General features: G+C 50.3%; 2 protein-coding genes across 4 annotated transcripts in view; both read right to left on the bottom strand.

The window, feature by feature from the left end:
* Window positions 1–1,545: 1,545 nt before the first annotated feature.
* On the bottom strand, window positions 1,546–7,719 carry RFLNB (refilin B). Its single transcript, XM_076354655.1, has 3 exons — window positions 7,478–7,719; window positions 5,681–5,790; window positions 1,546–4,387 (listed from the first exon to the last, which is right to left on the bottom strand). The coding sequence occupies exons 1-3, from the start codon at window positions 7,679–7,681 to the stop codon at window positions 4,057–4,059; spliced, it is 645 nt and encodes a 214-aa protein (XP_076210770.1). The 5' UTR covers window positions 7,682–7,719; the 3' UTR covers window positions 1,546–4,056.
* Window positions 7,720–11,900: 4,181 nt separating this feature from the next.
* VPS53 (VPS53 subunit of GARP complex) overlaps window positions 11,901–27,712 on the bottom strand; it is a 73,770-nt gene continuing 57,958 nt past the window's right edge. For 2 of the 3 annotated variants that reach the window (XM_076354630.1, XM_076354628.1), the window contains exons 19-22: window positions 22,594–22,663; window positions 18,617–18,754; window positions 15,345–15,449; window positions 11,901–14,963 (exon numbers count right to left, since the gene is read on the bottom strand). In XM_076354630.1, coding sequence (XP_076210745.1) covers window positions 14,793–14,963; window positions 15,345–15,449; window positions 18,617–18,754; window positions 22,594–22,663 — 484 coding nt within the window. In that variant the 3' untranslated portion in view covers window positions 11,901–14,792. Of the gene's footprint in view, window positions 14,964–15,344; window positions 15,450–18,616; window positions 18,755–19,215; window positions 20,188–22,593; window positions 22,664–27,712 lie in introns of those variants that run through there. The other variant, XM_076354629.1, reaches the window with a different exon arrangement.

Here is a 27,712-nt window from a genome sequence, read left to right as displayed (position 1 = left end):
TATTTCAAAATAATACTCACTGCATTACACCTGAGCTTTTCAGGTATTCACGTCATGAATTGCTGGTCCCGAAACCAGCAAGCACAGCCCCTGTGGCAGATGGGGAAACTGAGTGTGGGCAGCTGAACGACCGGATACCTTGTCTGGAGGCTAAAATGATTTGCAGGCACACAAACTTACCTGGTACTTGAAACTAAGCGAGCTGCAAAATCCAGGATTGGAATCCAGCCCTCGTCTCCTGGCTTGTGATCTAATTGTTAGGTACAGTCTTTTATTTGGTTATAAAAATTCATTGTATCAGACCCTCAGATTTGACATTCTGGAGAAGCACAGCATATATACAAGGAAAATAGAGTACATCTGTAACAATGGAGTTATCCTTGTCATGGTATGTACTACTGGAAGCCCATTTGGCCAATATGAATTAAAAATCACGTCAAGCAGTAGGCTGCCTTGTACTCCCCTACTTCAAATTCTCATAGTAAAGGAACATCTTTCATACAGAGTGTTACTACAATATTAAAGGAAAACAGCCCGGGCCACAATAAAGGAAGTATTTAGAAGTTAGATGGCACATCTGAAAGGAGAGAAAGTTTTTCCTGAAACCCTCCTGAAAGATACTGTTCTGATTTTTGAAGTTTTTTCTTAATGGCTCTTCAAATGGACTGCCTTTTATACGGCAATTGGTGTTTATATATGGCTTTTCTCCTCTTTAATCCTTTAAACAGTGCATGATACTCAAATGCTTGCACAGACTTCTGCAGGAGCAGCGGCATGCTTTAGAACAGTTTCAAAGCTCCCTAGATTCCAATAATGTCATTACACGCAAATCTAGAGCTCTTGCAAGCAGATAACCAGATGAACAATTAAGAGTAAGAAAAAAATCCCATTATGAATTAACTGATGTTCAGTTGCATCCATTTCTACTCTGCCAGAGATACTAACAAAATCAGCAAGCCTGCAAATTCAGAAGAGTTTAAAGAACAGATTAAGTATCCAGAAAAACACTACAGCATTTCTCTCAAAGCAATAGTTGTAACCATCTATTTTGTTTTTATAAAGTTTAACACATAACACATTCTAGTCTTATTTTTATGCTGTATTTACCGAAGTAGCATTTGAGCATCTACATTTTTAACCAAAATTAAAAAGAAACTCCTGTCTGGTTAAATACTTGTTATACTTGAAAAGGGTAAGTGCTTCACTTGCAGGATATGCTGAAATCCGTACCAGAAACTCTTTAAAAATAAAACTATACCAGATGAAAGACTCCAATACATACTGGAGAGGATTTTCACCTGTCTTCAAGGCACTTTCTGAAGTGCCTTACTAAACTGATAAACCCACAAGATGTGGTGTTGGGTTCTTTTAAATACACAGTTTTATATAGGAAACGCCTTCCGAGAATATGTAAACAGCAGCAACACATGATACAAGAGAAACGAGCTGGGATTGGCAGGATATATTATGTATTTATTACTAAGTAAATACCACAATAAACACTGAAAAGCTTTGAATGAAAAATAAAGAGACTTCCCTACATGATGGTTTTCAGATCATTTATTACCAATAAAGTAAAAGACAAACTGAAAATTAGAAAGGGGGGTGGGTGGGAAACGTCACAGACATCAGAACACTTGCACAGAGCTAATCAGAGCTTTGCAAATGTTGGAACATAAATAATTTAAAAGGTATCTCTACCAATTAAAATATTTTTAAGAGGTACATAATTAAGTTTGTTTGCTTTATAAAAATCAGGTGCTTTATCCTAAAACCATAGTGTAAAGGTCATTTAATTTCTAATTTAACTAGGGACGATTAACGATTACAACTTAAAATAATCTTCTCTCAGATCTCCTGCAAATGAATTCATTGGAAGAGCGTTGTCGGAGCAATCCAGGGTCCGTGTTCTTGCAGCGTCCTGTGTCCAACAGTGGCCAGCACCAGATGTTTCAGGAGCAAGGTACACGAAACTGCGAAGCGAGCCACGATGCAATAGCTTCCCCAAAGAAGAGTTCTGTCCATTTGAAACCCCACACACTTAGGGGCTGAGTTGTGCCTTCTGTTACGCAACAAGTATATCTTGGGGCAATGTTTAGGGGAGAATCGCAACAAGTGTTTAAGATACACCTCCTAAATGCTGTAGTCTGAAACCAACATGTTTATTGAGAAGACTGTGCTGCTCTTAACAACTCTGGAGCAACGCCCACCTGACTTTGGCATCCTCTGTCACCCTGGGTTTAGGATCTGGTTTTCTGAGGCAAGTACCAAAGATTAAGGACATTCTGTTCTGAGCTAATAAATAAGTAAAAAACCAAACCAAAACAACAAAAAACCCAAACCACACAAACTCAAGCTTTCCTTCCTGCTGCATTTTTAGTCTCCCAAATCATTCCAGTTCACACTTGAGTACACTTCCACACCATTCATCACACTTGCACAAACACGCGTTAAGTACAGCTCAAGAATGGGCTCCCGAGTTTCTGATTCACCACTGACAAAATTCACCCTTGAGGCGACGCACTAGCAAAGTCCTCTTTAAAAGCAGGTCCAGGGCTGGTGCTGCACCAGAAGGTGACCCGCACCTCAGAGGAGTTTTGGAATACATGGAAAAGCCGTGTCCAGCTAAGTCAAGTCTACCAAGTGGTTCTGAGCTGCTACACCACGCTAGCCACCAACGTAAGCCACACTCCCAAAAGCGGATGCTCTCCACACTACATTGCTCTCTGTCAGTATAGAAAAAAAAAACACCAAACATCTGGGTAAAGTAAGAAACCTCTTTGTCTTATTTTCATCAAAGCGCATGATAAAATAATGCACCTAACATCCAGATGGCCTTTCACAGTACCTGAAGTTATTCCCTTTGGTCCCCAAACTCATCATGCACTTGGGACTGGAGGGGTTATTCAGCAGCCTACAGACAGGCAAATGCTACCCCATCCCAGTGACATCCTGAATATTAAAGTCCAGAGAGGACATGGACCTTTGCAAATGAGAAGCTCAACGGGGAAGCAGAGCTACAGCTGTGGGTTTTGCTATGCAGTAAAAATTTGCCTGTCCTTTGCTACCATCTACCTCTCCACAACCCCCACCACGACAGCACCTCACGCCCGACCCCAGCATCTCCTTCTCCACTCTAGGTCCCTGTATACACGGCACATTTTCTGAAACTTTCCTAGTAACAACTCCCTTAGTGCAGACAGAACGACGTCAGTAAAAACTAGGCACTGGTGTTTTTCCACCACCACACTGTCAAGACCTGACTTTCCAACAATACAGGGATAATATTTGGTCTGATATTCTTCATTACAAGTCCCGCTACACGTAGTACACAAATGCTAGCGTGTTACACAGACTATAGCGCTGTAGAAGTCATAAGTACAGAAGATACATCGCACCATTCACCTAAAGAACTTGAATTACCTGATCCTTTCTCTGCTGCCTGGAGCTGCAAAAGCAGTTTATCTCCTGCTCTACTCAGAATTCCTCTTCTTTCCAACTCACACCTTCAAACTGGACATGAATGCCATAGGATAACATTTTTGTATCTGTTAAATGCAGAATTCCAGATTTTTCTGTTAGCTTTGTCCAGCAATTTCCAGATGGTTCTTCTAGACAAAACAGTCTCACAATCTAAACTGAAATGAATGACAGCTCTGGCTATCTGTAACCAAATGACCTGGTAGATTCTCTGCAAGAGTGTGAACCGCCCTTATTTTTGCACATCACCACAAAGCATCAAATGGATTTCCACCTACCAGGCACTATTTGGCATTCTTTCTTACCTGTCAATTTTTTCTCGGGGAAAATACTTCCCCTTATTTTAATCTGATTACTGCACTGCGGGGAAGGGGAGGGAACTCACAACTTTAAAGGCGAAGAAACAAGTTCTTTACTAAGTTATGTTCCCACAGAAAACTGCGTTCAGGCCATTCTGATGCTTAAAGCAGGAATTAAGAGCTGAGAAAGAGGGTCTGTACCCGCTTTAGCTAGTGGAGTTAGCACAGTACGTTAGATGGGACTGGGATGGATCAGAGCAAGAGAGACAGCCGTCAGTCAGCAACCATCCAGGACACAGTCGCTCCCAAGGTACTCCGAAGTTTCCAGCTCTATGCTGGAGAGGAACCGCCGCGTGGTCTTACGACAGTTGTAATCCAGCGTGGTGGTGTACACAGTCTTGGCGTGCTTCGGGTAGACGATGGTGGTGCTGGTGAAACGCTGGGGCTTGTTGCGGGGCTCCAAGTGGACCTCTGCTTTGTAATTGCGCCACGTGCAGTTTGGGACACAGATGACCGTCTGACTGCAAGAAGAAATGCTTAAGCCCACTGGCATATAGATGTCGTCGATGAAGTGCTTCTCCGAGTCGTATTTAACCGAGGACGTGTACCTGAAATACAAGAGACACGTGCGTGAGCTCTGCTCCGGAGTGGCAGGCTGCATTTTCTGGAAAACAGAGCCGTGGGGTACCGGGGTGGCTCCTCAGCCCTGCACCTGCCACCTCAACACAGGAACAGCCACACAACGCAAACACTGCCTGCTGGTGTCTCACTCCCCCATTTAAGGAAAAAGCCTTACGTTAGCAGCACGCCCGGCTCCGTCACTGTTTTGTCCAGCTGCCAGCACTACCAAACATCTTCTCAATCCTCGTGTCCATCGTTTTAAGCCTGAGCTCTATGAAGCTAAGAACCTCCTTCAAACTTCAGTGCCTAAACCCAGAAGCCTAGATCCACATTTAGGCCTTGCACATAAGCATCCTAATTCCTCGGAGTGCCAAGTCCATGGAAGCACACATTATTTTCTCAGTTCTCCTCTGCCAAGAGTCACACGGGAGTTCTCTGCTATTGCTCCCAGCATGGGGCACTCTCTGAAGATTCAACTGGCAGGAAAATACTACAATTTGCACATCAAACTCTGCTGGCAAGAAAATCCTCTGTGTCTGGATTACAAAAGAAAGTTTTCATCTCCTTCACACTGCAACGACTCTGCGTTAGCTTTTTCACGGTGCTAACCGCCTTCAATTCCAGCCACGGGGTGACCTCCTTCCCCACACCAGGGCAACCAACGCTTTCTACCCTCCCCTGCATTAGGCTTCCGTTTGATTGTATCAGTCTGCCTCTGCTTGCACGGTAGTCAGCTGGGAGCCTTCATTTCTCATTACTGCAAATCATGACGTTCAAAGGAATAATTCACAGGCTGCGAAGTGATGCAGCGCATAAAAAAAAAAAATAATTATGCACTCTCTTAATACTAACGTTTCTTTTAGTGCACACAACCAGCCACAGATGGTAAGATAGAAAGTGCTTATTACAAACCCATGAGGTTAGGAGAGCAAAATTCCTTTCCCCTAATAAAACAGTCCTAGAAAGATGGCTGCTTTGAAGATCTTCCCTCACGACTGCCTTCTGGTTCATCAGTTGAAAGGCAACATTTTGGAGCAGTGCAATGAAGTAAAAGCAGGAGAGCAAAATACAGGAAAGTCTTCCTGGAAAAAAACCATATGGGATTAAAAGAGGCTGAACACTCCTTCAGCCTGTACAAATGTCCAGGTCCAGGAATGTACAGCTGCGTGGAACAATAGCTTTGCAAACAAATTAACGTGATTCACAGGCACTGATAAGGCCTAACTACTCCTTTACATGCTAACTCCTTCGAAACTAGATGACTGTAACACAATATTTACCTTATTTCCTTTGGTGGTAAAGGGTCAAACTCAACTCCTTCGCCAAAGGATAAAGGACACAATCTTGGAGGGCAGCTGGGGAGAACAGGGCTGGGAGAGAACACAGAATTCTGCAAAAAATGCAAAAAATAATTGTTAATGTCACAATTCGGTATATTCTCAAGAAAACGCATTTATTTAGCCCTTGGTACAGAGCTGTCGAGGTTCACGTTTCTGTGCAAGAGGATCTGCTAGTCCAAGACATGCCTACGGGTGCAACCCACAGGTCTGACTTGACACTGGTCTACAGCATCAAAGATGTGGCAAGGCGTGTTTTCTGGAAGACGAAGTCCTAACTCTGGGAGCTGACTTCAGAGGAGCCGCTCTGGGAAATGAGAGAGAAATACAGGCCCTCGGTGCAGCGCAGCTTTCTGCAGCGTGAACTATAGCCCATTCACAGTATGAGCTCACGTTCAATTCACAGCTAACGTTATATGAGTGTATGAGAGAGCTCTCCTTGCTGGATTCATCAGATATCCCCACAGGCAGATCACAGCAGGAAATTATTGCAGGGCATCTCGCCGTGAGCAACCTCCTCATTTCACAGCTACGCTGTGGCTACTATTTGAAGGCGATAAATCCAACCTAATTCACACGCGACCTGTTGGGAGGGATTAACTCATTCCCACTGAGCGGCGATTCATGGAGCTTCCCCATGCTCCTCTCCTGGACGAGCAGCGCCGCGAGCCGACACCGGCCCAGCAACGTCCTGCAGGCAGAAGGAAACCAAAGCGGCCCCAAAGGGAAGCAACCCGCTTGTGTTTTTGAAGCCACCTCTGCACGTGTGCTTTACTATCCAGGGGCGAGGGGGCTGTGAGCATCTCTCCTGTTCAACACACGGTTCTCCTACGGCCTTTTCCAATTTCACGGCAGCACCCCTGTACTAAAGGGCTCTCTCCTCGAGATCTGTGGCTTCCAAAGTATTTGTACCAACAGCTCAACATCAAGATTTAACAATCATTTTGCGAAAAACTAGCGCATCTTTATCTCATACTGTTAACTGAAACCATAGTTTAACATACAAACTTCCTACTCTGGGTCACTCTCTGGAATAACGAGAGTTCATTTTCCACAGGGATTTCCAAAGACGTGCTGCGACGCCGTCCCAACCCCTACCTGGGGCAGGGGCGACAGGGGCTTCCCTTGCATCAGCAAGAACCAACCCCAAAGCCGGAGGCTTTTTAAAAGCACCACCGGCTGCCCTGACCCAACACGGCCCCAGCCCTGCCTGCGGACGCCCCGGTTCCCCGGCGGGCTCCCTCCCGGTGCGGGCGCGTTAAGGGATACGACGGCATCAGTGGAAGGGAGGGAAACGGGGCTCCGTTGTCGCCAACCTGTCCCCAGGCCGGCCGCCCCGGTGCCGGCCCCCCCAGTAACCCCAGCGCCGCCGGGCTGGTTTTCCACCCTCCTTTCCTCAAAGGATGCTGCGGGGCCTGGAGCGCAGCCGGCTGCCGGGGCGGCGGGGCGGAAAGCCTAAGGAGAAGCCGCCCGCCGCCAGCCCGGCCGTCCCCGGGTGATGCATCACGGCAGGGTCCAAAGGGCAGCGGTTTCTCCGCTGACCCCGGCCGCAGGCAGCCCCCGGGACGCGGGGCCCAGCACCTGCCGCAGCGGGACCGAGCCCGGGACCCGCGGCAGCGCTGCGGCGGGTGCAGCCCCGGGCGGAGGGTGCCGCCGCGCCCCGGGGCAGGGGCGCTGCACGGAGGCGGGTGCCCGGCGCTGCAGGAGGGGTGGCCGGGGGCGGCCGGTGCCGGTACTCACCGCGGCGGCGGGCGCGGGCGGGTCGGGCTCCGGCAGCCCGTTGGTCGCGGCGCGGTCGGGGCTGCCCGAGGAGAGGAGCCAGGGCGGAGGGGCCGGCCCGGGGCTGGGGGGCAGCCCGGAGTCGGGGCTGTCGAGCCCCGCGTCGCCCCGCTTCCTCATGTCCGGGAGGTCGGGCACCTCCCGCAGGCTGAGCCGACCCACCATGGCGGAGCCGCCCTGCCCCGAGCCCGCCGCCGCTCCGCGCCCTGCGCCGGCTGCGCCCGGGCGGCGGCGGGAGGGGCGGGGCCGCCAGCGGAGGGGCGGGGCCACGGCAGGGGGCGGGGCCCGCCCCGCTCCTCTCCGCGGTGCCCCATCCCCGATCCCCCCAGTGCCCCCATCGTCCCGCTGCCCCATCCCCGGTCCCCCCAGTGCCCCCATCGTCCCGCTGCCCCATCCCCGGTCCCCCCAGTGCCCCCATCGTCCCGCTGCCCCATCCCCGGTCCCCCCAGTGCCCCCATCGTCCCGCTGCCCCATCCCCGGTCCCCCCAGTGCCCCCATCGTCCCGCTGCCCCATCCCCGGTCCCCCCAGTGCCCCCATCGTCCCGCTGCCCCATCCCCGTATCCCCAGACCGCGTCCCTGCCCGGGCGCTGCGCCCTCGCTCCCCTCCCCAGCCGCACGGCAGCGGCCAAACCAGCTCCCAATGGGCTGCCCCAAAGGCGGCCCTAGTCCAACCTGTGGACTGTGCACTGTCCAAATGCGCTGCCCGTTCCCATGCCAGCACAGATTTTGGGGAGCACTGAAAGAGCGAGCCCCGACTGCCAGATCCTTCTGGTCCGTCCCCACCTCCAACACACTGATTTCACCAATAGCAAGGGTCCGCTGGGTGTTTTGGCAGCCGGGTTAAGCCCCCCAGGCCCCCCTGGACCGAGCGTCACAGCTGCCTGGGATGGAGGGTACAGAAAAGCAACCGTGAGTTATTGATAGTGTCCGTGCACCGCAACCAGATTTATTAAGTAAAGCGTTTTTGCTGAGACCAGGCCTAACCCCGCTGTCTGCCCGGGCGCTCCCAGCGGGCGAGGGGCAGTTTCGGCCTGGGACAGGCCACGGCGGTGCATGCCGGCACAGGGACGGGGCAGCGCGGTGCTCGCTCAGCCACTGGGGCAGGACTGGGATGAGAGCGGGGATGGGGGAAGAAATGGGGGGGCACCGGTCCCTTGGTGGTTCAGCCACCCTCTCCCATTGCTCGACCTCAGCAGCAGTTGCCCCAGCTTCCTCGGAGGGCAGCTCGCAGTGGAAACAGGGCTGCAAAGCAGCAGCTCTTATGCACAGGCTTCACTCACCCCTGGGAGTTTAACGACACCCTCCAAAACTCACAGTTTTCCCCCCAGGCTGCTCTTTCTCAGCCCCCCCCCCCGCCGAGGATTTGGACCCAGGCAGCAGCACTGCCACCCTTAATTGCATTTTTCAGGCAAAGCTCCCAACGCCGAAACAAGAAAACAGAGGGAAAAGGTCTTTCTAGCACTAGATGAGACTGAGGGGACGTTTTTTGGAAAATCCTAATGAAGTAATTGCGCCGTGTCATCAGATTTGGTGGGGGAATACTCTTGTGCAGGGAAAGCAACTGTCTGCAGCCAGCCAAAGTCAACACTCCCCTGTGCAGTAACAAGGAGTCTGGCCTGACGGGCCCAGCACAAGTGAACCCAAACCCCTGAAAAGAATTCCTTTCCCTGCCCCAAAATTAAAAGCAGAGCAGAGCTTTCAGCCGTAGGCGTCTGTGGTTTGCAGCTATGCAGTGCTGGGAACTCCGGAGACTTCCTCAAGGAATTTACATTCCTTTGAAGAAATACTATGAGGCTGTTTGTCTTTGCTGAAAAATGCAGATGGAGAGAAAAAGAACATTAAAAATTTTGATTGAAATCTTTGGGGTCTGAGCAAATGTGCTGGACAGGTGTTTTCTTCCTTTTGATTTAAATGCATCCCAAAAAAGAGAGATTCTGGACTCCGTGAGCAATGGGAAAATTGATCGCTCCTCGCTCCAAAATCTCCCATAAAAGCCCTTTATGAAATTAGACGCCTCAGAAGGCGCTGGAGCAGTTTCCAGATGAACGCGATCATTATTTCAGAGCTGCCATGCAGCTCCTGGGCTAAAACCCACACTGCCAATAACTGAGTTAGTGCAATTTGGGGGGGGGGGGGGGGAACCTGTGGCATCTCCCAGCAGCCGCCCCTGAGGGCTGTGGGTGCCCCCACGGCCACTCCCGTGGGGATCGGGGTCCGAGTCCGAGGGATTTTGGTGCCTGGGGAGCTGCGCGAGGCTACAGCTGGCTGGGCCTGGGATGAGCGGAGCCGCACGGGCTTCTGGAAATCTTGCTGCTCTTTATTTACTAGCAAAACCCCTCCCACTCTGGCCTGGCTTGACACAAATGACAATTTTTTGTGCCCTTCCAGGCTTTTGTTTCTGGGCTTGGCAGGTGAAATGGAGGTGTCTGAGCAGCCGAGGGGGCTCCGCAGCCCGCCCTGCCTCGCGCCAGGCTCAGACCCGAGGATCTCCCGCAGCGCCAACATCCAGAGCTGTAAATTCGCCTGCTAGGATGAAAAGGAAGTGTTTAACCAGAATTTTAACTAATCAATAACTAAAATACTATTGATAACCTCTGTATACAGGGGCCCTACTTTTAAGGCACATGTACTTTGCCCTCTCAGAAAGCCCGTCTCTTTTTAAGCCTCGCAAACCGTACCGATCCATGCAGTCCCTGATGGCATTGGAAATCTTTTCCCCTGCCTGTACATCCCAGCCTGTTTGTCCATGTTATTTACTTTTTAACTGCCTGTGCACAGCCGGGACAGAGCGGATACGAATATCTTATCAAGATTCTCCTTCCATAAAGGACTTTCCACTGGGCCGGGCGCTCTCGGCTTAATCAGCAACCGAACAATAGGCACATTGATGCGGTGTGGGGGGCCGTCGCTGCGGGCAGGGGGAAGCAAATCAGAAGGATCCCGTGTTACTTGATAACGATGGAAAATTATTTCCAAACGATGGGAAATGCCAGGCTGCTCCCCGTGGAGCAGACCGCAAACCTGCCGGGCACGGCAGTCGCTCTCACAGCGGCGCTTCGAAGCAGTGGGATTGACGCGAGCCCCTGCGAGCGGTTCGGCTGCAGGGACGAACGCTGACGGCACATTGCTGAAGTTGCTGAGTTTTGATCGGCTTTTACAGCCCTGCCGCCCCTGCCCTCGTGAACCGCTGAGCCACGAGCCAAGGTTTTCCCAGGGCTTCGGGAAGCTCCATGTGCTGCAAGTGGCAAAGGCTGATTTTCCCCTCCCCGTGGGATCCAGACCCCGATGGCAGCCCCGTGGGCTCTCCGTGTCCTGCTGGGAACTGGAAGGCGCCGCCACTTTCCAGGGGCCTGAGCACAGGGAAACCGCACTGCTTTGGTCCTGGTGATCCTGTATCCCAGGCGAGGCGAGGGCCCACGAAGCACTCCCCCGCCCCGCTCCCAGCAGGGATGCCCCCGGCACCCTGAGCAGCGCTGGCCCCAGGCCCCCGCCACCCCCAGACGTCCCTGCGCTCTCAAAGGCGAGGCTGGCAAAGTACTCGAGCCCACGTGCTCCCACCTGGACTCTGGCTCGGGACCGGTGGAGCTGTTTTGGCTGAGAGAAGGGAATGAGCACAGGCTTTAACCTAGAAATTTTGGGTGACGGTAGCACTAGCTGGTGTAACCGGCCCCAGCGGAGCAGGCGCGCAGAGGAACGCCTTCTGCCAAAGCCCTTCCCGACACAGCCCAAAGACAAACGCTTCAGCTCATTTTCTTAAGCACAGCAGAGCCGTGGCCTGATGCTGCCGAACAGCGTCCACATCTGCCGCCCGCCCAGCTGTGGCCAAGAAAAGGCTTACGGAGACTTGGACATCGTCACTCAGATGCTCGAACTCACGGCTGTAAATCTGGTGAAAGAAATAAACACCCGCGTTGCCTGGCGCGGGCTGCTCCTGCCCAAGGGCGGAGGGGGCAGGACCGGCAGAGCGGTAGGAGAAAAGCAAATGAGTCATTAATTCTCCAAGCGAAAGAAACTCCTCCGACGTCATGCATCGTGTCGAAAAAAGGCGCCACCTCTTAATTTCAAAGGAAAAATTAGGGCACCTATCTCAGAAATCTCTCCAGCAGTTAAAGTCATCAGAAAGGACCCGATTATTTAGGAGCACGAGGTCAGCTCTGCTGAACCACCTGCACGGCACGGGGAGCTGCTGCGAATGCAGATGCTGCCGGCGCAGAGTTGCTTGCTGGAGCGGCAGAAGGTGGAAAAGCCAGAAAAGAGGGAAGCTGCAGGAGAGAGCAATGGAGACGGAGAGCACGGAGCCCTGGGTCCGGCGCGTTTTGGGTGAGGTCCGTCCCAGCCGCTGGGGTTTGCTGCGTGGCAGTTGTACAGAAAACACCCAGCAGATGAACATCAGTAACGATTTAATTCATTTTAGCGTCACAATCCAACGTACAGCCAGAATTACACCTCAGCCAAAAACTGTAAAAAGTGGCATTTTATACAGAAAAAAATCATCCTTTAGTCCCCAGAGATGTAAACCCCAAACAGCTAACATACGCACACAGACGTGCCAGATCTGATAAATACCCAAGAGCCAGGGGGACAAAACCCTTATACCCAAAGTAGAAAAACGCAGACTTGCTCTCTAAAAGCGGAACTCCAAACACCCAGACCCGTAGCATTCTTCAAAGGCTGAAACTAAAAATTCATTTTTCCTTTTATTACCTCTTATCTCCAGAGTGAAATGCGGAGAATGAAATGGGGGAAGCCTTTGGGGAAAGACATGAGACGCTAACTTGAACATTGTCTTCAGCTATTCACAATTTAGTTAGTCATCCATAGACAGAGCAAAGAAAAATTAATCTAAAATAAATTATTCATCCCCCCACAGGAATAATGATTCTCTGCAAACCCACGTTCCCTCCTCCCCGGCTATTGCATTTGATAACGTGTGAACCATCCTGCACATGCACCTTGAGATAATCTGTCCTTGGGGAACAGCTGTTCATAATCCCGACGTGCTTTCAACCACCTTTCTTTCTTTTGTCACCCGACGTGAAATCGGGAGAGGAATAAACGAAGCACCAGCAGACTCAGGAAGATTTGTAAAACTGGAGTGACGAGAAACTGCCGTCCCTCCCCACAAGTGTTTTTACTGCTGCTCTGAGATGGACATCACCACTACGGCTCTCTGCAGCTGAGCACCCGCACGCCGCAGCCAGGGCCCAAGCCCGGGGACCCCTGACAATACACCCCAAGAGTTGGTGTTAGTGTACCCGTTAGCGCACACCTCGCTGCACCGGCAGATCGGTCTGAGCAGCGTTAGAAAACCTGACCAGGGAGGATTTCATCTCTGCGGATTTATTCTTTCTGCTCGAATCCTGTGATCAACTCCCGCCTGTTCAAGCGCAGGCTCACCTGCCGGCTGCGCAAAGGGAGGATGGGTTTTTACCAACCGGGCACCAAATTCTCCCTCCCACAGCCACGGGGCTGAGGAGAGGTAAGGGGAGCAGCCTGCGCCCAAGAGGGGATGGTGCTCAAGCATGAACAGGCAGATGCAGCGTGAGCCCAGGTTCTGCCTCGCTCGGGGAATTCCTCATTTCACCTCCTCCCTCCCCGGTCCTACTGAAGCTCTGGGTTTGGGTGGACAGAGCTCATTTTCCTGGAGCGTGTCCCATCCGCCCCTCCCAGATGTGCAGCAGCAAGTATTACGATCCCTAGTGAGCACAGCCCCTGATAAATATAGTCCTAAGGCCCAAACTTGACCTGGTGGGGAGCATGACCCTCCCAAGAAGGCATCTGACAGCATGATTGCTCCTCACCTGCCAAACTGGTACAGGACTTCTTTATCCTGTACTTGCAAGTGAAGCTTGAGTTAAAATAAAGCAGGCACGATTGGTTGATCTGCCCCTAAACCCATATGGGATTAAATCGTTCACGGTTGGGCATACGCCTTCAAAGTCCCCCAAAAAGGGTACAGAGGAGTTTGGGAAGAAATCCAGCGTTGCTAACGACGAGGCGATGTCTCCCTGCACTGAGACTCCTCGGGGAAGCTCACACAACAGGCAGGGAGCAGACGTCCAGTGACCCCGACCCTGCTCCGTGCTGGTTTTGCGGCTGGGTACCAGCAGGAGCTGGCCCCCCGGGAAGGGGGCCCTGGGTTATCTGAAATATTTCACCTCTGGTTCTCCTCCTCTCTGCACTGGTGCAAGCTGAAGCTCGGAGGAAGAGGAGGAGAGGAAGGCCCTTGAAGTCTGAGGCTGGTGTTGTTAAGCATCCCATCCTGGGAAGTGGCCCAGGCTCTCCGTTAAAGCCAACATTTCCGGCATCTCTCCTTGCAGGGCAGCGAAGGCGCCAAAGGGGCACACCCCTGCTCGGGACAGGCTGGCTGGCGCGAGAACGAGGGGCTGGTGCTGTTTGACGCTTGCTCCATGAACGGCCCTTTGTGGAGAGAGGGCGAGATGCAGTACGGGAACTCCCATCGGGGCAGGGGTGAGTCCAACACAAGCGAGAGAAATAACAAGCAGCTGGAGATGGGCTCCGCAGATGTCTAGTTTGGCCTTTAAGCTGTAACAGCGACCGAGGCTGCCGGCTTGTTGGCAGGAGGTTTGCCAAGGTGCAGAAGGCATTAATTCAGTCCTTTCCTCCTGTTCTGAAAAGGATTTGCCTTGCTGTTTTACTGGTGGTTTATGCACGCCTGTCCCGGGAGCAGGGGAGAAATCTGCTTCGGGGTTCTCTCCCGGGCATCTCATTAATTCAGTGGAGCTGCAGATGCCTGGATCCCAGCTGTTACAGGGTTGGGGTTTTTTGGTGGTGGTGATGGTTTGGGGTTGGTTCCCACCCCCCGCAATAAATAACGACACAGAGGAACAGCTCTGCAACAGGGAGTGAGCAGTAACACCGAACTCTCAGGCAAAATCCTCAGTGCTGCAGCAGGAGCTCAGCCAGGGTGAAGGCTGGGACACCAAGTGAATCACAGCCAGATATTCTCTGAATCCACCTAAACCATTTTTATAGCTGCTGACTTCCAGATACCTCTATTTTCTCCACCACGTGGACCCAGCCGTGTCCTGGGTTTCATTCCTGCTAAGCTGTCTAAGGGCAAACACCTTGGTCATATCCTCCCGTGGTCTGAATGGAGATGTAGTGCCACAGTATACGATGGTTAAGAGATCACAGGGGGTGGGAGTGATGGGACACCGATTTTTCAGCAGCATACTGTAAATCATAAGTCTGACGAGCTTTGCTCCCAGTCAGAGCAGCTAGTCCTGAGCAACAGAGTTTCCTTCTGCTCGCCTAGAGTCTTTTTTTGATGAGTTTCTCCAGTTTCCGTATCCGAGAGGACTCCTGCTCAGGTGTAGGAGTGCTCAGTGAGAGGGAGCTGGCATTCTCCGCTCCGGAGGGGGGAGCCGGGAGGCGCTGGCGGAAGAGGTCCAGCATGCTGCTTTGCTCACTCCTCTTCAGGCCCTGCAGGAGCAAAAGAACAGTGAAGCAAACCAGTTAGACTTCATTGATCTGGGAGCGGGTGTGCACGAGAACAGCTGCAGGAGAGCCCATTTCAAACCTCAACCTTTTGTTCACCCACCAAGAGCTGGATGCAGACCTCTGGATGATCCCGAGACAACTGAGCTCAGCCCTGGGAGCCAGAGCAGGTATGAGCGTGCGAAGTGAACTGAAAAGCTGTTCTTCAGTAGCAACTCTACACGCTTTCAGAGTACAGAGGATACGCTTGCCTTAGAGTGCTTTTCCCACTCCCCAACCCCTCTGTATTTCTACTGAAAAAAAGTCGCCAACAATCTCAATGCAGTGCTAGCAGACGAGCAGAAACTCTGTGGGACTGGTTCTAACCTTCATGTCTAGTATCTTTTGGAAAGTGTCGGTGCTGCAGTCAGCAAGGAGCTTGATGTAATTGTCGACAAACACAACCGGGGGCTCGTGTGGAGCCATAACCACCTGCCAAGACAAGAAAAAAAAGAGATCAGACAAATTCTATGAGTAAAAGCCAGTGCTCTGTCAACTCAGGCACACGAGTGACAGCAGGACTGGCTTCTCCTAAAATAAAATGCTTAAGGAACAAGAAAGAGGCTGTACGTGCTGCTAGTAACTGAGAGGTAAAGGTGAGCGAAGAGAAGTAAAGTAAGGAGCAGGGAGGAGGACGGGGTCTCTTTCCGCCCAGCAGTGATGCTCAGACACAAGGGGCTGCCCGTCATGTTTCAAAGAGCAGCAGGACTTTGTCTATATGCCTGTGGGCTGGCAGGCACTGGCGTATTGGCAAAGCTCAAGATTTTATCTTGTTGCATGGGGAAGACTAGCTGGGGAGTTGCTTGGGGGAGAAAGGTAGTCCTGGTGGTGGTGGGAACGCTTAGAAAGACCCCAGCGGATCAGGCAGCCGGGATGCAGTCCAGACCCTCACTTCGGCTGTGCATCCCTCTCGCTCCCTCCTGCCTGGAGCAGAGCAGAGACAGCGTGTCGCAGGGGAATCTGACAACACTCTGCAGTTACTCCCTCCGTCCCCAGGACAGCGTGGGTCAGAGCAATCTGCTTTGCAGTCCTCCTGCTTGTGACACGAAACCTGATGGGTGAGCGGTGCCACATGAAGCCGCTCTGTCTTTTGGGTGCAGCTCCTCTTGTAGGCTTCTCTGGAGAGACTGGGATGCAGCATGCGAAGCCCCCGCTGACTTCTGCCCCGGAGCTCACACCCTCTTAGTCCCAGCAACGGTCAAGTCAGGAAAAAAATTAAAATAGCCTTGAAGCTGGAAAGACGATTACTCATTGTTGTATTTTCCTTACATAAGCAGTACGCCCCATAGAGAACACGTTTTTGGTAATGCTGGGCAGTAAACCCATCCTTCTGGGAAAGAGAGAGTGTGTGTGTGCGCGCACGTGCACACGCAGGGCAGAAACAGCACAGGACCAGACTCTTCCCTGTCTCTGAAAACATTTCCGTGTTTCCATTGACCCAGCTCACCCCACACTGTATTCTGTCACCGAGACACTTCTTTCTTTTCCTGCACTTCAGACCAATGAAACATCATAGCCATGTATACACTTATAAATCCTTAATTTACAGCCCTTGTAAAAATCTTCTGCCAAGATGAAAAGCTGGAACTTCAGAGAGCGTAGCCAGAGGAGAAAGGAAAAAGCTCTGCGGGATGTACGCACCCTGACACCCTCCTCCCCGCTTGCATCTGCGCTTTGTAGGGCTTAGCTGAATGAATTTGTTTGTGCCATCTATGGGTTCAATGATGCTCCTGCTGAATTAGCTGCACTGGTGTAAGCCCAGGCACGCTACTGTACGGTGGTATTGTTGTATGCTACAGAGGCATCGCTCCTGAACCATCTCAGTACCAGGGAGGAGAGCCCTGAAAACACCGAGGAGGAGGGTATCGGCCTGTGCTTCTGATGGGGTGAAATAGTTCTTAGGGAAAAGCCTCTTTAACGTACAATCTGGAAACGGCAGAGAGAGTCTGAGCACTGATAAAAAGAGACAATCCACAAGGCAAACAGAATGGCCAGAGGTGACCAGTCAGCTCTGGGCCCCTGCAAGGAAACCTTCCTACAGAAATACTGGTGGTCCAGTGGGAGCAGGCACTTCCAAGAGCCTTTTTTTCTCTCCCGAACCGAAGAGATGGGTGCTGACACCAGCCCCAAACGCTGCGTGTGGGTTACCTAGGCTCCGGGTGATCTGTTCAGTCACTACGATTAACAAACCTGCCCCAGCCAACCATTCAGCCCCATCACCCACTGATTACACGGGCGTTATTTTGTAAAACAGCTCTGCGGGGCACTGAATGCCATAAGCGTATCGCTGTTTAATTACTAGTTACACTGACACTGAGCCCTCACTTGGGGCCAGAAGTGCTTTATGCGGCAGCAGGGCAAGCACGGGATGTCTGAAAAAGCAGTCACGCTGCTAGTCTGCACCCTACGGACCGGCACCGCTCTGCAGCCTGCGCTCCCTGCCCGAGGCACTTCCTATACTGCTTTCGTCCCAATCCCGATGAAGCCAATGTGATGTTAAGGGTAGACAAATTAACTCCATTACTTTCCTGATTCACATATAAGCTCCAAGGAAAGACCCGTTTCTGTATGCAACAGGCACCAATCTTCCCTGCTCCTCTGTTAGCAGTACCAGGGCATTTTTCTCCAGGTAATTTCTAAGAAAATTTAGACTTGCTTTAACATATCTACTAACGTCTCAGTCACCTTACTCCAAAAGCATGGAATTGCAGAACTAATTTCTGAATTCAGAACGCAAACTCAGCCGTGACATTACTCCGGGCGTGGGAGCAAAGTCACGCTGAGCAGCAGGCAAGCACGGAGAGAGCCTGGACTCCGCACCCCTTCCTCGCCTTGGCTGCGGTTTACAGGAGGCTCTGGCTGGCAGCTGCCTGTCCTGCCTGACCCCAGGTCCCACTAATTCACTCACAGGAACATCTTCACAGCGTTGCTGGTGAGCAGGGGACAATCCCATCGCCCAGGAGGGTACAACTGCACAGCTCCCACGGCTTTTCCTGGGATCAAACCTAACTTCTTACTCCAGCAACAGGGGGGAAGGGGAGATTGCTTTGCTTGTTACTTTTTATGAAGACAACACACTGCTTTTGGGTCATTTTCCAGGCACCAGGTCTGGAAAATGAAAAAGGACTCTGGTGAATACAGTAAGCCAGACATGTTTGCACTGGCTGTTACACTAGACAGTAAACAGGTGACTCAAGCATGGCTTGGCTCCCCTGCGTGATGGAGTCTGCACAAAGGCCTGGAGTAACCTGAACTGGAGGGTTTGCCCTGCGGCAGACACTTACGGATGCTAGCTCTGATTTTCACAAGCTCCTGAGGGAATCTGGTGCCCCAACTCTCCTAGTAAGCAGAACTTGAGCCCTCGGTTACCTTGAAAAATGAGGATGAAAACTCAAATGCGACGTTAAAAGAGCATGGGGGCAAAACCAAGGCAAATAAGCCAGTTCTGTAGAACAGCTGGCAGCATACCCGGACAAGCTTGCATACGTTCATGTGCAATTGCAGATCGCCGCGTTCAAAGGAAGGGCCCCCTGGAATTCGCTCGCTCCGATTCCCAGTCCAGCAGTCTGGCTGGCAGGTTATCAAAAGTCTTGAGTTACCTTCAGGATCATTTCAGCCCGAGTCATGCCTTTCACCACTATCTTTGTGTAGCTGGCAGGAGCCTTCCTCACCACTTGGGACCCAATGGAGGGCAGATCCAGGAGAACCATCTTCAGAGAGTGAGTGTCCAGCAGCAGCTGCAATAGTTAATCGCACCCTGTTATTCAGGTCCCTTTTACCAAGCTCCATTAGCTGCTATAGTCCAACATGCTTAAAAGTTTTAACGCTTCCCACGTTGGAAAAAGTCCTGGTAATTAGACTGCAGGAACAGGAGGGATTGACCCATGTAATGACAGTGCAAGGAGACACGATCACCCGTGGCTACGTATCAGCACCGTTCGTTGGTTTTAACAGAGCACCGCTCTGCTGACTTGAAATGACTTACGGCAGCTCAACATCTGGCACATAAGGCATGGATTTCCAGTCCTCTTCCCCTCGACAGTATAAAGTGAAACAGTCTCGATTACCTGTAGCTGTATCATTATTTAGATACCGAGGTCAAATGAATTAACACCATGCTTCCTCCCGCACCCAACCACCCATTGCGTCAGGTTTTCTGCATTTACTCAACCACTCGATTCTTTTTTTTCCTTTAAAAAGAAAACTGCAACACAATACAGCTACATTGAGAACTGCTCAATATCCTGTGCTCAGTGGCACCCTGAAACTCGCAGCCTGGATGCTGGTTTTTACTAGACCAGCGGCTAAATAAGCAGCAAGCAGCAGCCATGAAATTCAGCAAAGGCAGACAAGCACTGTCTGATGACAAAATGCTGTGGGTTAGGGTTTCTTAGAGCAAAATTACCCCAAATACCACACTCTTCTGATTGCACGAGGTATGTTTAAAGAGGTGAGACGAGACCAGTGAAGGACAGAAACCTGAAATCAAACTAGATGAAGAGGAGCACAATTTATTTATACAGCAGCGAGTGTGAAAACCCGCTGGGCTGTTGGCACACCCGGTGCATTTCCTGCAAAAGGGCTCTCAGGAGCAGGTGGAAGCTCGTTCTGGAGCAACAAACGACGTTACGGGCACTGCAGAACCCCCCCCCCCAGCAGTCACCGCAAACAATATGAACATTTATGGTACAGCTTTCAGCACATGTGGGAATTCAGTTCAAATACAAAGGACTGAGACGAGGAGGAGGGGCGGTGGGTCACGCCAGTTCAAATCTGGACCCTGTTATCTGCAGCAGCGTATCATTGCTGTGTGCTGCCTGTTTCATGGTTTGCATGAGATGAACCGATGCCATCAATCTTGTCCCGAGAAGTCAGGAAACCACAGCACAAACGAGCAGCTCTGTGTACCCCGGAGCTGCTGGAGCCTGATGTCGGCTCAGGCTGTCATAGCTGGATTCCTGCGTGTCTACAAGGGATCCCATAGACGGAAGGTTTTTCCACGGTTGGGGAATTCACATCTTTCCCATGTAAACTCTCTCATGTCTAACGGGAGTTTTGTGCACTCTGCAGCCTTTCCCACAGACGCAGCGCTCGCAGGCTCTGTCGCCTCACCCTATTTCCCCGCCGTTATCCATTCCAGGTCCCTGGCACTGCTAACTCACTGCCAAAGCTTGTGGAGACGGAGAACTGTTGTTAAGTCAGAGACACAAACCCACAGAAAGTGAAACCCCATAGGTCTTGTTCCCCATGCTGAACACCTCCATAAACACCGCCCTAGTGTCCAGATTTCAAACATGATTATTAGCAAACAGCAAGAAAAGCTGTGTTTAGGACCGGGAAGGCCGGGAAAGCATATTCTACAGCAACATTTGCACCAGGGGAGAGAAACCGGTGGGGAAAGATGCCGGTGGGTGACCAGAGGGGTGTTCAAAAGATGCTAAGGCAACTCGGGACCTAGGTGCTGCAGAGACAGAGGCGGCCAGCTTCTGAAGACCTCCGTACATCTAACCCCAGGAACGTGGTTATAATGAGATATATTCACTGTGAATCAGGCTAATAAAAACCTTCCCAGTCTGCTTTAAAGAACCAAATTGGGCCTGTTATTCCAATACAGTAATATTAAAACCTTTTAACATTAGACACAAGCCCACTGCTGGCAACCGGTTAATCGCTTTAGATGCTTATTTAAAAAAAGACTTCATTTAATCACTCTCAGGTTATTGCTCATCGCATAAGACGAGCAGGAACCGTGCTTCACTCATTTGCTTTCCATTAAGAAAGAGGAAGGTTTTGATGTAAAGCTCCTTTTTCATTTTGCAGACACACACTGCTCAGAACCCATCTTTGATGCCTAAAACCCAAGCAGCTTTTAAGGCACCGATGTGAAGTTCACAGCAGTCCCATTAGGGACAATTCTGCCTTTTTTTTTTTTTTTCCCATCAGTCCACAGGGGAGCGGCTGTATGTGCAGGGGACAGCTGATAGCCTGCCCCATCCAAACCTCATCCTTGCAGAGTAGTGGGGTCCCAGCCCACAGGCAGGGGTGGGAGATGGGGGGAGTCACAGCCCTGCAGCTGCACCCACGGCCTCAAGGTAATAAACACCCTGCGCTCACCCAGGGGCTCCTGTCAAGGGGCAGCATTTCAACAGAAATGTGTACGTTAATTGAAGTGGCAATAATTCAACGTCCTTTCCTCCCTGAGATCACGTCTCACCACCCTGTAAGTAGCTACAGGTCTCAAAGCGCAACAGGGAGGCAGGTTCCTGGGAGAAAGCTGGGGAGTCCTGAGCCCCAGACGATGGCTCGTCACTTCCCTGGGTCTCAGTTACTGAGTCGCAGAGGTGGAGACAGCTCTTCCCTGCCACGCAGCAGTGTTTCGACGTGTGTTTGCAACGCCTGAGGAAGCGAGGCGTGGAAGGCATTTATGCAGGAAAGAAACTGTCCTGTCTTCAGGCACTGCAGCATCTCTCACCTAGCGAGATTCAAAACTCCCACCAAAGCCAGGGCCTCCGTTTAGCAATTTTTGGGACAGAAGAGAGAAAACACTGCACTACGCCTCCACAACCCCGTCCTCCTGGCATGACTCTGAGGAGAGGAAGACAGCGGCCATCCATAGCTAGCAGGCAAACTGGAGGAAGCAAAAAAATCTATTTGCACTCACTGGAACTCAGCCAGGACACAGGCTCTAGCAAAACTGCCACCAGGCTGCGGAGGAGCCCCTGGGCTCCCACGGCTTCACTTCCTCAGAGAGGAAGGAGCCAGCACCTGGGGACAGTGCACACAGTCCCTGGGAGGATCTGGTGTCGCTTTGCTTGAGAGCTGGCACGCCACCACCGCGGGCACGCGGCGCTGAGCACCGCCGTCACCGGGCCCACGTGGGGAACGCGTAGGAACCAACCTGCTCTTGGCATACACACTGTCACGTGAGACCAAGCACTGTGTGTGTTTTATGTTCAACAACTGCAAAAAAAAAGTCTTGGTGTTTAAACTACCCGAGCAGAGAAACTGCCTGGACACCTGGGTTTTTGGTTGGTCAGCTACGGGTCGACCATGCCCCAGCTCTTCTGAGCAGAGAAGCAATAGGCTTGAGTTTAACCCCAGGAGGAGGCACAGTAGCAGCAGAGGGAGATTGAGTGATGACCTATTTTGTGAAAGGATGGGACAGAAAAACAAGTCTTTCTGAGAACACGGGAACTTCTTGCAATAGTTTCTGCCACGAGCAACGTTCTCCTCCTTTGTGTGAGCACACTGAAGACAATCTCATCATGACACCTTAGAGAGGTGCGTCAGTAGTTTGTTGTTCCTGTACTACTGTTACTTTGACTGACAAAGTGAGAGCCCCCCTGCTTGGGAAGATGCCTAGGACCCCTCTTCCCAGGACAGGTTCAACTGCGGCAGGATCGCTATAAACCTGCTTCCACTCTGCCCTGTACCAGAGTGTATTCCTGTTGCCCCGGCTGCACCAGAGTTCAGGACACGTAACTCGGCTCTCCGCCCCTTTTCAACAAAAACTGCCTCGACTCCTTGAGCCCCAAAGTGATGAAATATTACAGCCAATGCAATTACTTTTTCTTACCTGTTCTGCACCCACCATGCTAATAGGTTTGCACTTGAAGAGATGGTTAATGAACTTGGGAATGAAGGAGCTGCAGAGAAGAGAGAGAAAATGACACAATTACATGTGAGTCTTCGGAGTCAAACAGTCTTCTATGGCAACAAAGCATGCAAAAACAAACCAGGATGGCTTTCCACAAAGACACTGTAAGTGCCTGGTTCTCAAGCTGACTCCAGCCACATTAAGTATGCTAAATAACAAACCAACCAACCCTAGGTCCAATTCTTTTGCTTTAATCCATACTGATCCCTAAGTTAATTGAGAAGTTGCACACATACTCTATGTAAATAAATTGCTACAAACTATAAATGAAGTATTACAGTACAAGGTCAAGAACAAGCAAATAAACTATTATACATAATAAAAACAGCAACACGCCAGGATTAGTATAGCTATTCACAGAGTGGAAGTATCGTGATTGTATCCAGAACCTACATTTTACTGCATACAAGTAATTCCATAACATGCATATTACACACTAAACTTGAGGTCCAGCCAAGGCTGGAGGTCTGCTGGGCCCTGGACACTCACACAGAAAGGCACTCTTCCAGAAAGCTTCTGGCCAACACAATCAAGACAAAAAAAAGTTTTGTGAAAAGGAAAACACCATTACCCTATTTTACTAATGTGGACTTCAGACTCAGAAAAATGACTAAGGTACGTACACTCAACTGGGGAGAATTTGGCAGGGATGGAAGCCCAATATTCGCCACCTTGGACAACGTACTCCAGAGCGTTGGCTTTGGTTTTAGCTTTTTGCTTCTTGATTTTAGGCTTTGTGGTAGTTTCATTCTTCAGTGGAGAAGCAGATGCTCCCTTCTGGCAGAAGCGCTGGCTGAGCACCCGCAAGACAAGCTCCTGCCCCACCTACTCTACCAAGGTGCAGCACCAGGAAAACTCAGGAGCTGAACGCGAGGAGAGGGGCCAGCGTGAGCAACACAAACTCCGCCTGTCAGGACCACACCACTCATACTCTTGTCTTCCTTTCGCTGCCTTGTTTCTAACGTACTCTGCTTCTCTCACACGGCCTTCTTTGGCTGAATGCCTGCAAAGCTGACGTTTCCAGGACCTTGTCTGTGACCTGGTGGCAGGTCTTAGATTTTAATGGCTCTGTCCGAAGTTCATATAAGTCGGTCTGTTTTCTGTCCTTTTGAATGAGGCGCCATTTATGGTGATGATCTAAATTCAGCGTGGTTTTCCCCTTGCATCTGTCAAGCTATTTGTTTCCCCTTCCCACAAAGCGAGGAGCATGGACAGCATCTTGTTTGCCCTGCCACCTGTTTTCCAAGCCAGGACATTTATTTTTTGCCCTTTCTCATGGAAGAATGACAAAAGCGTAGCTCAGGCACAGAGCATGCCAAGCTGCTGAGCAAATCAGAAGAAATGGTTCAAGGAAGAGTCTTTCCAAGCGAAGGCTCCTTCCCTTCCCCTTCCCTCAGACACAGCCACGACCTCTCTCAGTGAATCATCTTTTCCTGGAGAGGCGTCAAGGAGAACAATTTCAAACTACTATTGAGAACCAGCTACTGGGCTGCCCCAAACAGCTTTGAATTTGGCCACCAGAGAAACGACCTTGGCAACAAAATATAAATAAGAGCAGGAAAACAAGCTCTGTCTCGTCTTGCACGAAAGCATTACAGCAGAGATGCAACTTCTCTGTTTTAGAAGTCCATTTTTCAGGTGTATAACTAACTCTCAGAGGGCAATTAGAGTGCCAAGCACAGCTGGAGCTTAGGTGATCCTATAAAATGATCAGTCGGTAGCAGCTCTGGATGCAGCAGCTTGCTACAAGCGGAAGAGCGCAAGAGATTAATTGTACCTTTGATCTTGCATGTAGGTCCAGCTCTCCCTCCCTCTGTAAGGTCAGGCGTGGAGCTCATGTTGTGTATGAGAAACAGGGCGAGCCTGCCTTTCTGCAGGGTGGCAGACCGGCGGCCAAAGGACCCCCTCCCCTCTTTTTTTTAATCTTCTTTTCTATATAACCACATGGTCTCCCATAGACAGCACTCTGCCTTGCATGAAACAATTCCCAGGCCCCTTAGGATGGCCACCCACAATCAACGCAGAAGGGTAAAGCGACCTTCCATCCCCACATGCTTGTTATTTCACGCTGCCTTATTGGAAACAGCTTCCCAACTCCAGCAGGACAGACAAGACAAACCATAAGATTCAAGGGCTGCTCTGGCATTTTTTTTTCTTTTTTTTTTTTTTTTTTTTGGACTAGCAGAGACCATCAAGAGCAGTTGCACTTAACTGAAAAATTCACTTGAGTCTCTTGCCTAGGCTGGACTCAATGCTTGGCTCTCTTAGCATACAGCAGGCAATCCTGATGCGAATAATACGTGCGTATTCAATGGTAATGCTCTGTACGCGGTTTTGTACTCTAAATGCCTTTACTCCCTGCACATCCACAGAGCTAGATTGGATGCCAGAATTCATTTACAGTTTCGGCTATAAAACCGAATCCAGAAAACCCTCCATAGAAGCAGACGAGTCCCCAGTGTAATACTAAAGCAGTGCAAGACAGATTAGGAACCTAAAGCACAGAAACCACAGCATCTGAGAGGCTCCCATCCAACGGGAGTGGCTCGCCAAAGCCTGTGTTTTCCTAATCCCCTGCACTGATGATGCATCAAACACAATGCCTTGCTAAGCAAGGCAGACAGAGATGCAACCACAGTCTGTCTGTCCGACGGGAGATGAGCTACTACAGGACAAAGCATCCTGGTGTCACTGAGTCACTGCAGCTGAGAAAGGTTTTGCTTTACGCCACCCTCTGAAGCAGTGACCAGCCCTTGCAGGCTCGCCCAGGCTTCGAGACCTCCAGGAGCCTCCTCATCACGATCTTCTTCCACCTAACTCCTCTCAGTAAAAGCACGATGCAAAGGCCAGAGCAACTGGGAAGACGCCTGCTGCAGTTACCCACCGTGCTTGGCTCTTCGTGATGGATGAGGCGCTTTTCTGGCAAGGGGGAGAGCTGTTTGTTTTTCCTGTCTCTCGGTTCTAATCTCTTCCTCATTGAGGTCAGGTCACAGACTTCCCAAACACATCCTGGCGTAGCAGCCACAGCTTCACCGCTGCGGTTTTTGATTTCAAAGGATAAGGACTGAGGTGCAGTGAGAACAGAGCCCCTCACCCTGCCTGCGAGTGCCTCCTGGAAAGCCGGCTGCTTCTCACTACTTCAAGGGAGTGAGGGTTGCATATTGGTCAAAACAAAGCAAAAATGACAAATTAGGTTAGAGAATTGATGCAATTTCTGACGGCCATTTTTCTTCTTCCAGACTTGGCTCAGATCCCTCAGTTTTAAATTTAGTGACTTTAGATGCCTTCTCCCCTGTGGTCCTGTAACTCAACACTAGCGCTTTATACAATCCATTAGAGCTGAGAAGTGGCTGGCAGTTCAAAAAGATACAAGCATTAACATACGGAGAAGCACAATGCCTGTTAAAAGGATTTTCAGCGTTGTGGAGCACACAAAAGGCCAGGTATTTATATTGGGCAGGCCAGCATATTCCATAAGAATTCAGAGCTTCAAAAATACAAATGTTTGTACGCTTTAAAATGTCGTAAGCATTTTAAGTAGGTCAGTCCACCCTTACCACTGGGCTAGTTCTTCTGAAAACCAGGTTGTGCAGAAGGACTCTAAATACGATCCGGCAAAAACAACCTTCAGGAACCAAATTTTCACTTCTACACCTGATCCACGGCGCAGGGAATTCAGGACTGTGTCTTAAGTTTAATGTGCTGTAGATCAGAGCTGTAGTTGTATTAAAAAGGTTTTGAAGTGGAGCGGTAGTTTTGCAGGTCTCTGTGCTCTTCTATGTGTGATGAAGGCACTCGGCTTAGATGTGAACTTTTCTCAAATGTGAGAGCTGGGTATGTTATCCGGAGTTTACTTGGTATGTGCTTAGCAATAAAGTTAAAAGGGAGGCAACTAAGCCGAGGTATTACGAGCGTGCTGTGAACAGCTGAGTAAATGGGGTTTTTTATTTATCACCACGTTAGTGATATAAAATTCAAGCGTAACCACATAGAAGGCTTAAGTGCAATAAATTTTCACTGAGACAACATTTCAAACAGTGATTACGGGCAACGTCATAATATGATTTATCAGTAACTGCTCCTTAATGCAAACTAATGAGTACCCTGAGATAGAAAGGGGGAACAAAACTCTCAGGCCAACCTCCCTGCTGTGAAAGCTAACGGTTCTCAGGAGAGCCTGCTGCATCCTTCCCTGCTGAAGCAGGAGCTGAAGCTCCGGTCGCAAACCCACACGGTAACTGCCAGCCCATACAGTTTATTTCAGGAAGATTAGCTTATTACAGATGAATGAAACGTTAAGGTATTTTAGAGTGACACATGATATGCATGGTACTGCTCCCAAGTCTACCAGCATAGTCACATGCAACACCAAAAGCAGCAGCTACAACTGGCAGAGTCCTCCTGAGGGTTTTTCTTGGGCATTGGCATGCAAAGCTCAGCTGGCCACAGGCAAGCAGGGGAGAGTTCAAAGTATCTTCCCAAAGAACTGAATTTTTGTTTCAGACACATAGCTTCAAAGTTTGGATGTCTAAGAGATGCTGGAGAGCTTCACCCTCAACCCTGAATCCAGAGGCAAGGGGAATTTCTGTCTCATCTTCCACTTCTTTCATGCTGCCCAACATTAAGTGGCTTGCCAGGAAGACACTCGTAATATCCCCCAAAATCTGAATGTGTATTTTCCCTCCCTTACTGAACTATTTTTGCACAGAAAAGTAGCTTTTAGACTGTGAAGGTAGAATATACTTATCACAGATGCCCTCCTTATAGTGCTATAGCTATTATAAAAGTTATTTTGAGGCAAACGAGGCACCGAATTTCTCAGTACCTGGAAGCACCACAGCCTCTTATCACTGGAAGGAAAGTAGGTTTCCATAGCAAGAGTCCTGTCTACATTCAGATATTCAAATGCTTTTTTGATGTCCAACCCCAAACCTTCTGTACTTGGCAAACAGTGGACAGTGATCATCACAATATTTTATGGGATGGTTTAGGCACGTGAAAAGGAACTAATCAATACAAATGTCTGAGAAAATCTGCC

The sequence above is a fragment of the Aptenodytes patagonicus genome, chromosome 17, assembly GCF_965638725.1.
Source record: "Aptenodytes patagonicus chromosome 17, bAptPat1.pri.cur, whole genome shotgun sequence".
In the NCBI taxonomy this organism is placed as follows: domain Eukaryota; kingdom Metazoa; phylum Chordata; class Aves; order Sphenisciformes; family Spheniscidae; genus Aptenodytes; species Aptenodytes patagonicus.
This window is presented reverse-complemented; position numbering and strand designations above follow the sequence as displayed.

Excerpts from the sequence above, each read along its gene's own strand:
- RFLNB (XM_076354655.1), bottom strand. The coding sequence starts at position 7,681 with ATGGTGGGTCGGCTCAGCCTGCGGGAGGTGCCCGACCTCCCGGACATG. Across the intron at positions 5,791-7,477 it reads CGCCCGCGCCCGCCGCCGCG|AATTCTGTGTTCTCTCCCAG; the intron begins GTGAGTACCGGC and ends CATTTTTTGCAG. Across the intron at positions 4,388-5,680 it reads TTACCACCAAAGGAAATAAG|GTACACGTCCTCGGTTAAAT; the intron begins GTAAATATTGTG and ends CTTGTATTTCAG.